Here is an 8,845-nt window from a genome sequence, read left to right as displayed (position 1 = left end):
TCTCCTTATAGAAATTGTCTTTTTTTTTTTTAATTATTATTAATTTTATATTAATATACTCTATCTTACTTTTTTTTTAAATATTATTATTTCTACCAAGAAGAAAAATTTCCAAACGAATTTGCTACGACCTTTTTCTTTTTAACGGGTGGCTCCGTCGTCAGAATTTCATCCTTATTCGCTCTGTAAACGAAATTAATGAATTTATTTATTTATTTAACGCAATCTATATATATATATATATAAATGTTTAATGAAAAATGTCTCACTCACTTTTCATCCTTGTTTATCTTTAAATATTTGCCTACGCCAGTACGATAAATTTTGAGAACATCATTTCCTTCTTTTTTATCTGCATTTTTACTTTTATTCGCTTCCTGTGATAATTTTTCCGCTTCCGCTGCTCTTTCAGCAAGTAATTGTTCCTCCGCTTCTTGGAAGGGATCTACAAAGACTAATACTCCTTGTATTACGATATCTTCGATAGGTCTGTCTTTGTTATCTACTTCAATTTTTTCTATTGTGTTTAACGTTTCTAAACCTCCGACGATTTTTCCAAATACTGTATGCTTTCGATCGAGATGTCGACACGATCGAAAAGTGATGAAACTGTAAAGTGATATCGTTTGATTATATGTATACGTTTGTTGATTTATAATATTTGATAAAATATTATTATATATATATTTCTTTTTGAGATACTTGCAATTGAGATCCATTAGTATTTGGTCCAGAATTTGCCATCGAAAGAATACCTCTTCCTTGATGAATTAAATTTGGTTTAAATTCATCTTCAAAACATTTACCCCAAATAGATGTTCCACCGTTACCGGTGTTTGTTGGATCTCCTCCTTGAATCTAAAGAATTTTAATATCTAAGATACTTGGTAATACTAATAAATAATATAATATTTATAATTTCAATATATTACCATAAAGTTTCGTATAGATCTATGAAATTTGGTACCGTTGTAATAATTATTTTGACAATGTTTTATAAAATTTTCACATGTTTTCGGTACGATATCACAATGAAGTTCTAAGTTCAAGGCACCAAAGTTTGTGAGTAATCTAACGTATCCTATAAACAAAAATTTAATGTAATTAATTGCTTTCTACTTTTATAAAATATAAAAATATGTAAGTATATGATAATTAACCTTTCTTCTTGACTCGTTCGTAACGAACCAAATCTTCAGCAATTACCGCAGCTTGATGATTTGTTTCTCTTGGCATTACAGTAGATGTAAAACCCGCAGCTACTGCACCAGTCGAATAATGAGCCTGTAAACATTTATTTAAAAATTAATTAAACATTAATAATTACGTATTCAAATATTAATACTAACGGCATTAAATTTGTCAGCTTGTGGTTTACTAATTTCTTCTTTTGCTTCTGGTTCTTTATAATTTTTTTTTAATTCTGCCAATATTTCTTTAGTCTCCATAGACACTGTTTTAAGTTTTGCGGTTGGATCGGACCTTTCCTTTTTGGCATCTAAAAAAAAAACATTCGTAAACAAAGTTTCATAATAAACTCACAATAAAAAAACAGAATATGTAAAAAATTATTCTTTGTAATAAAATCATAGAATTACCTTCGTCTTCGACTCTTATATTATTTTTGATATGATGAAATGTTGATAAATTAAACTTTGTCACATTATTTGGATCTTGAATAGTAATTATATCCTTCCTTGTAAAAGGCTCATCGTTTATTAAATCCTTCCAGTTGCGTGTTTTAATGTTTAATTGTTCTACTGCCTAAAAATATATCTTCGTTAATACAATTTCTATCCATTAGTATAATAATTTTAGTTAAATTGATAAGCCTTCTATTTACCTCACACGACATTACATTTCCTGTAGTTTTAATTGCAACGATATGCGAATGTTTTGTAAACGGTTTAAAAAGAATCGGACAATGATATTGTCCTTGTGCATTTTTGTGGAAGTTTAATTTAATTAACGTTTTAGGATCTAAAGATTTTCCTGTTACAGGATTATGTTTAAATCTTTTAACATATTCCAAAAGTGGTTCCAATTCAAAGATGTGTCCCTGTGCATCACAATAAGGATGTTCGAATGGTTTTAAACTCAAACAACAATGATCGTAAGGTAAACGTCTGAAAGTGGTATCTTCGGTAGATTCTAAAGGACCTGATCTTTTTCCACCGTATAATGTTGTCCATTCGGTGTAAGTTAAGTACCTACAATATATATTTAAATATAAATTTTGTATCAATAACCTAACCTATTCAAACCAAAATGTAGAAATAATATTAACATTTTATCTTTCTGATGCTGTCGTTTACCCATTTTAATAAATATTAATAATAACTACTGTGGAATGTTAACAGTTGCTTTAACACACTGATTCGATAATAATTGTTATCTAATTATAAACTTGTGCAACTTAATTTACAAAATATACATTAACACACGAATGCCAAGAATATGCGATCTTTATATAATATAAAAGATATTAATAATATAACACTAGAATGATCAAACCCGTTTCGTTATATTGTAACTACACAATACGATTTCCATAAATAACTACAAATAAGACGTAATACAGACTTAAACAACAATGAATAACTTTATGAGTATAACTTCAAAACTTTTTTATCGACATGTTATTAGATAGGAAGTAGACAGCAGCGCCGTTACCGATAGAAGTTGAAATTAACGATTATCATATTTATCACAATTATATAATTGAAATATTATTTACGTTCTCGATGCTTTATATAGAATAAAAAAACATTTGATTAGTCATCAAAATACTAAAAACTAAAAACAGTATGTTGATATTTTCCGTTAGTTAAAAAGCAACGCCAATGACGAAACTAGAATTTCCGACTGACCAATCAAAACATAGTAATGAATTAAAACATAATAATGAATTTAAAATAAACGCTAAATTAATAGTAACAAAAATTACGAAAGTAATTATTAATCAATAAATAACGAAAAAGAAAAGAAAAATACAATCGAATGATAGAAATTCTCGCTCGATTTCAATAAGAATAACTTCGACCAATCGCGATTGTGTTCGAGAGAAATAGAAGAAAGACGCGTAAATAATTAACGAAAAGAAATGGAATTATCGACAAAAAAGGGAAAGTGATATTTAACTTTTGTAGATTGAACAGGTGATAAAACGTATTAAAAAATGAATGATAAAGAAGATAAGAAAAATGTAACAAAATATTAGAGAATATATGATAGGTGGGGGAAGAATGAAAAGTGCATCAGTATTGCGAGCGCCGCCAAGCGGTAAGAATTATAAGTTCGTTGCAGTGTAACTGATAACTGTTTGGTAGTGATGGTGATTTGGTGGTGGCGGTATGTTATGTATCGTGGAGTAGGAGGAAAAGTGTGGTAGTGGTAGCGGTGGCGGCGGTGACGGGGCCGGGCAGAATCAACATCCGGCGAGGACGATCAGAGAGATGCGCACGTTTGTTCGGCGCTCGTCGTGGAACGAAGGAAGCCGTGGTCGCGATTTTGGGACATGAAAGGGAGATAAATGATCGTGAGAGGAGAACGTGAGTGAAACGTCGGTAGTTTCGGGGATGTTGAAAAGTAGAAGAAGATCGACAACAACAGGAACAAGAGAAGAGGACAACAGAAAAAGAGAAAGAGAAAATTAAAGAAGGAAGGAAAGAAAGAAAGGAAGAAGGAAAAGTGACGACGATTCGTATTTCTGCTTTACGTTAACGCTTGTGTGCTGTTTACCCATCTTTTTTTCCCTATGTGGAATAGTGTAATACATAAAGGTCGGCGTGCATCCCTACCCTTCTTTATCTTGACTTTACTTGCGTGATCCCAGGGATCGGTCATTTAGCATCGATCACGTCGGACATTGGTACAAGAACGAAAATCAAAAATTATTATACATTGATTGTATATATTTGACGTTATTAATCTCTTCGTTTTCGCGAATAGTTGCTGGTTGAAAGAAAAAAATCAGGAAAAAAGAGTGATAATAACAAAAGGGACAAAATACAACAAAGTATATAAAGAACAATACACAATAGCTTAAATCTCTCTTCGATAGTATCGATAGTATCGATAGTAATCTTCCGTATAACCTTCTTTTATATTTTTGTTTTTTAAATTTGTTAAAGAAAAGAAAAAAAGCAAACAAGCAAGAAAGAAAGAAAGAGAGAGAGAGAAAGAAAGAGCTTGCGCGCGTGGTGCTTGCGCGGCCTCCATTATCTATCTGTCTCTCTTTCTCTCCCTATCTCGGTCTTTCTCTCTCTTTCTCTCTCCCACTTATTCCAAAGCGAGAAGAGAACCGGCGAAGCCGCGAATCATCGCAAAGTCCGCGCGACTCTTCTCCTACGCGGACCGCCGCCAAGTCGTCGTTCTCGTCCCTTTCCCTCGTTCCTTTCCTCGGCCCGCGCCTCCCCTCCCCACCAATCCCGGCGAGAGATAGTTCCTCGCGCGACGACGACTGCAAACACGGCGTGGACGGACGCATCATACACACGAGGTACGAGACCCTACCATTGTCCCTCGCGCTTTCCTTTACCCAACACCTCCTTTTATACTTTTCTCTATCAATCCGATATTTAAACACCTTTCGTTACGATCTATCATTTTTCTCTGTCTTTCTTTCTTTATTTGATTCTTTTTCTTTCTTTCTTTCTTTTTTTCTTTCTTTTCTTTTCTTTTCTTTTCTCTTTTCTTTTCTTTCTTTCTTTCTCTCCTATTTCTCTTCCTCCTCCTCCACTTCCAATTCTCTCTCTCTTTCTCTCTCTCTCTTTCTCTCTCTCTTTCTGTCTGTCTTTCTCTTTCTCACTCACTCACTTACTCCTTCCCCTTCTCCTTTCCTTTCGTTCCTCGGGCGGTACGTCCTCCTAGGGATCGTGTTCTCGAGGATGCTCGAGGCGGTTATCCCGTCGCGGTTAAAACGAACATCCAAACGATCAAACGAATCGAGATATTTAAAATAGATATGAAAGAAACCTAGGAAAATGTCTACTATGGCTTATTCTATACATCGATATCTTTGTTCTCCTTTTCTACGTACATCCTGAAAGAGATGAACCATTCAATTATTAGTTGTAGTTTCCCGTTTTTTAATTTCTTCTTTTCTTTTCTTTTTTTTTAATTTTTCAATTAATTTCAACTTCTACTGTAATGATCAAAAATTATTGTACATGAAACAAACATTGTTTGAAATTTGAAATATTTGTAATAAACGTATTCCTCGTATTTTTGATTTTTTTTTTATTTATATTGTTTTTTAAAAGAATTAAAAATTAAGTTTAAAGTGTTGAGCATCATAGGATGTAAATTATCTTTATGTATTATGAAAAAATGGTTATGAAATTTAAAAGCTTTTCTATTGCAACGAATCATTTTAAAATAACAATAACCTATGCTTTATTTATATATTGTAGAATCATGTCGTCCGGGGCAGGCTCAAGTGGAACTGGAAGAGGTCGTGGTTCCTCATTGGCAGACAATAAGCCAGAAAATAAAGAAACCAAGCCAAATCCAAAGATGTCGAAAGCTCTAGGAACTTCTGCTAAGAGGTATTAAAACTTTGAGATCAATCGTTTAATGTTTACATCGGGGAAATTATATTCCTTGTTTTTATAATTATTTTTATTCGTTTGATATTCTTATATCGCAGGATACAGAAAGAATTGGCAGAAATCACGTTAGATCCACCTCCCAATTGCAGGTTTGTTGATTATAGTTATAAATACATATTTTTATTATTTATACATTCTTGTATCTATTTGTTACATCATTGTACTGTCTTATTTACTACGATAACATAAACGTTATGCAAATCTCATTTTTTATTTTCAACATTATCTTTGTTTTTTTATAGTGCTGGGCCTAAAGGAGATAATTTATATGAATGGGTATCTACGATACTGGGTCCTCCGGGTTCTGTATACGAAGGAGGTGTATTTTTTCTTGACATACACTTTTCTCCGGAATACCCCTTTAAACCTCCAAAGGTAAACTAGAACTTTGAATCTTTACTATTATATTATTTATTTAATCCTTTGCCGTATGAGCTAAAGTATGGAGCTGTATGACAAAGTTGGTTCTGTATTTTGTGCTTCTTATGCTTGATCCATAAAGCGTATCACAAGTCTCACACGTTGTTATAGTGTAAGGGATTAATGAATATAATTGTAATATTTATAAGATAAACATTTATAATAGAACTCTTTTCTTTTTGCAGGTAACATTCCGAACACGTATTTATCACTGCAATATCAACAGTCAAGGAGTGATCTGTTTGGACATATTAAAAGACAATTGGTCTCCCGCACTTACCATTTCGAAAGTGTTACTTTCTATATGCTCCCTTCTCACAGACTGTAATCCAGGTATGATATTTTATAATGATTAATTAATAAATATTTTAAAAATGAGAGCAATTTGTGTTATAAGCGAATGATTAATATTATTCTCTTTTACAGCTGATCCTTTAGTGGGTAGTATAGCAACACAATATTTACAAAACAGAGAAGAACACGATCGCATAGCACGGCTATGGACCAAACGTTACGCTACATGAACATATTTGTAATACATATGTAACTCCTATTAGTCTCATGCCAAGTTCTCATCAACTGCTGTTCTCATGAAAACGTCTCACTCACTAACTATTATACATAATAATCCATGATTATACTGATCGAGAAAAACTTTACGTGAAGACCTTTTGAGATCAGCTTGACCATGATTGTGATGTGCTTTGTTTCAAGGATGTAATGTGCCTAAGATGAATGGATGTGTATGCGAGTATAATGTGTTAGGGCATGAAATAGGAGTTTTTTCACCTAAAAATTATTGACAAGAATAGTATTTAAATGGATTGTATTGTATGCAAACACAATACTAAGCCGATATTGCTAACATTTGTAGGGTAGGTGATATCATGAACAATATTATTAAAAAAAAAAAAAAATAAAAACAAAAAACAAAACAAATAAATTATAAGTCGAACTAGGTGCATAGTTTGTAAAATGTGAATGTAGAAAAGTTACGATTCTCCACGATGTGTAAACCTACATATTTTTATATTTACTCAATTTATGATATTTTTTAAAATGATCATTTTAATTCGATTTTAATCCCATCGAAATTGGCTATAAACACCACGTCATTATGTGCACCTATTTAAAAATTTGTACCCAGTACATCTCCAAAGAGTATATATTGGTATATTCGAAAGAACGATTAAATCCAATTATAATATTTGGGGCCACCTACTAAATCTTTGTAACTGTAAATAAATATCATTTCCTGTATATTCAAACTCTAGTACATTGAAGAAACTGCAATTTCTATTGTCTACATCTGTATGTATAAATTGTCTTATTAGTCATAGGTATTCCGTATTGTCTCCATTACTTGTACTACTTTTTGTTGTTTCCTCTTTGGTATTTGTACTTTTTTCTTTTTCTTTAGGAAAATGGCTGTGCTACAAGACAAATTGAGATTTATCTTACTCCTTTTTGTAATTTCTTGTAATAGCCATTTCATATTCAATGTGTTCACAGTGAAAGTACTGAAATTTATGTTTTAGCTAAAGAGATAATCCTTCTTTTTGGGATTATATTATTAATGATCGAATTTATAGACATTTTTTTTCTAAGTGATTTTTTTCTATATACATATAATTAAAATACATCTATGGCAAGAGACAAAAGATGATTACTTTTAATGGCAAGGTGGACCGGCAGACCACTTTGTAAATAATTCTGATCAAAGGAGTAAGTTGTCGCTTGGAAAACTGGGTGGTAATGTGTGTGACTGCAATTTATATACCTTGTAATAAACAATCAGTAAAACTCAATTCAATCGAAAAAATTGTACAGTTTTATGATGTAAACTAAGCTTATAAGATTTTTCTCTTCGATGTCAGAATTCTCTTGTAAATATCACTACTGCGTGGAATGACTTTGCATGACGACGAGATGAGATTTTAATTCTCTCTCTTTCTCTCGTTCATTTTTTCTTACCTCCATTATAGATATATAAACTATTTCATGCATAATTTTACTCGGTTACTTGAGAATATTACTTGAGAATAATGTTAGGTAAACCTGGTTTTTGTAAACTGTTGAACGAGTATACAAATTTTGTATGTTGCTTAGTGTGAAAGTGGCGCGGCGCATTGATTCTACTTAGGAATTGTAAATACGTCGATATACATACACACATATTTGTCAAACGTGCATTTGTTGTTTATAAGAGTAGTAGTGGAATATAATCAATCTTGCTCTTCCTTAATTAGAGAGAGAGAGCTGCAAAAACTAAATACACGGAAAGATAAAAAAAGAAAAAAAAAAACAAAAAATTATACGACTGTGGAAGTGCATAATGCAGTTTACTAATTAAGTTTAATATCCTGTTAAATATGATCCAATTGAAGATCATACTACGTTTGTATTCCTTTTGTAACAAATCATCAGGGAAAATGTATCATTCCAAGAAAATAATTAATTCTATTTCTTTTTATTTTTATTTTTTTTGTAAAGATTTATCTATAAGTTTATTGACTAAATTGCATCTCGTTCAGCAATTTTTATCAGACAGAAATATTATTTTGCATATTTTAAATATAATTCATATGTTTCAAAGTTAGGCTGCATTATTCACAGAGATAAACATGCGCTATTCGCAAAAACTATTTAACTGATCAATGCGTAAAACGTGGATTGTAATCTCTTTTATTTATTAAAAGAAATGAAAAGAGGCTGCAACTTTAACAATATCAAAATGTCAGAAGAAGACGAAGAAATAAGAAATCCACTAATCCTAATCAATGGTGGATGTTAGTCTGTTACCGCGAACGGTC

At 31.7% G+C, this 8,845-nt stretch overlaps 2 protein-coding genes across 7 annotated transcripts; one reads left to right on the top strand and one right to left on the bottom strand.

Moving 5' to 3' along the window:
* Positions 1-89: 89 nt before the first annotated feature.
* On the bottom strand, positions 90-2,620 carry LOC122516922 (RING-type E3 ubiquitin-protein ligase PPIL2). Its single transcript, XM_043635156.1, has 9 exons — positions 2,288-2,620; positions 1,844-2,210; positions 1,599-1,764; positions 1,350-1,498; positions 1,161-1,284; positions 933-1,081; positions 707-858; positions 274-609; positions 90-183 (listed from the first exon to the last, which is right to left on the bottom strand). Exons 1-9 carry the CDS (start codon positions 2,317-2,319, stop codon positions 93-95), a joined length of 1,566 nt encoding a protein of 521 aa, XP_043491091.1. The 5' UTR covers positions 2,320-2,620; the 3' UTR covers positions 90-92.
* A 715-nt stretch (positions 2,621-3,335) lies between these two features.
* LOC122516919 (ubiquitin-conjugating enzyme E2-24 kDa) lies at positions 3,336-7,292 on the top strand. Of its 6 annotated transcripts, none has more exons than XM_043635143.1 (6): positions 3,336-3,871; positions 5,415-5,549; positions 5,651-5,701; positions 5,855-5,987; positions 6,218-6,365; positions 6,459-7,292. In XM_043635143.1, the coding sequence occupies exons 2-6, from the start codon at positions 5,419-5,421 to the stop codon at positions 6,554-6,556; spliced, it is 561 nt and encodes a 186-aa protein (XP_043491078.1). In that variant the 5' UTR covers positions 3,336-3,871; positions 5,415-5,418; the 3' UTR covers positions 6,557-7,292. The 6 variants fall into 6 exon arrangements, with proteins under 6 accessions (XP_043491078.1, XP_043491080.1, XP_043491077.1 ...); XM_043635145.1 differs by having other exon boundaries at positions 3,338-3,782; XM_043635142.1 differs by lacking the exon at positions 3,336-3,871 and adding an exon at positions 4,319-4,501.
* Positions 7,293-8,845: the final 1,553 nt, after the last annotated feature.

The sequence above is a fragment of the Polistes fuscatus genome, unplaced genomic scaffold, assembly GCF_010416935.1.
Source record: "Polistes fuscatus isolate 324 unplaced genomic scaffold, CU_Pfus_HIC Scaffold2, whole genome shotgun sequence".
In the NCBI taxonomy this organism is placed as follows: domain Eukaryota; kingdom Metazoa; phylum Arthropoda; class Insecta; order Hymenoptera; family Vespidae; genus Polistes; species Polistes fuscatus.
This window is presented reverse-complemented; position numbering and strand designations above follow the sequence as displayed.

What these genes read in the sequence shown, in the direction of transcription:
- LOC122516922 (XM_043635156.1), bottom strand. Translation starts at nt 2,319, where the DNA reads ATGGGTAAACGACAGCATCAGAAAGATAAAAT. An exon ending in CAGCATCAGAAAGATAAAAT is followed by an intron (nt 2,211 to 2,287) that starts GTTAATATTATT and finishes TATATATTGTAG; the next exon opens with GTACTTAACTTACACCGAAT. An exon ending in TATAAGAGTCGAAGACGAAG is followed by an intron (nt 1,499 to 1,598) that starts GTAATTCTATGA and finishes TTTTTTTTTTAG; the next exon opens with ATGCCAAAAAGGAAAGGTCC.
- LOC122516919 (XM_043635143.1), top strand. Translation starts at nt 5,419, where the DNA reads ATGTCGTCCGGGGCAGGCTCAAGTGGAACTGGAAGAGGTCGTGGTTCC. An exon ending in GATCCACCTCCCAATTGCAG is followed by an intron (nt 5,702 to 5,854) that starts GTTTGTTGATTA and finishes GTTTTTTTATAG; the next exon opens with TGCTGGGCCTAAAGGAGATA. An exon ending in ACCCCTTTAAACCTCCAAAG is followed by an intron (nt 5,988 to 6,217) that starts GTAAACTAGAAC and finishes TTCTTTTTGCAG; the next exon opens with GTAACATTCCGAACACGTAT.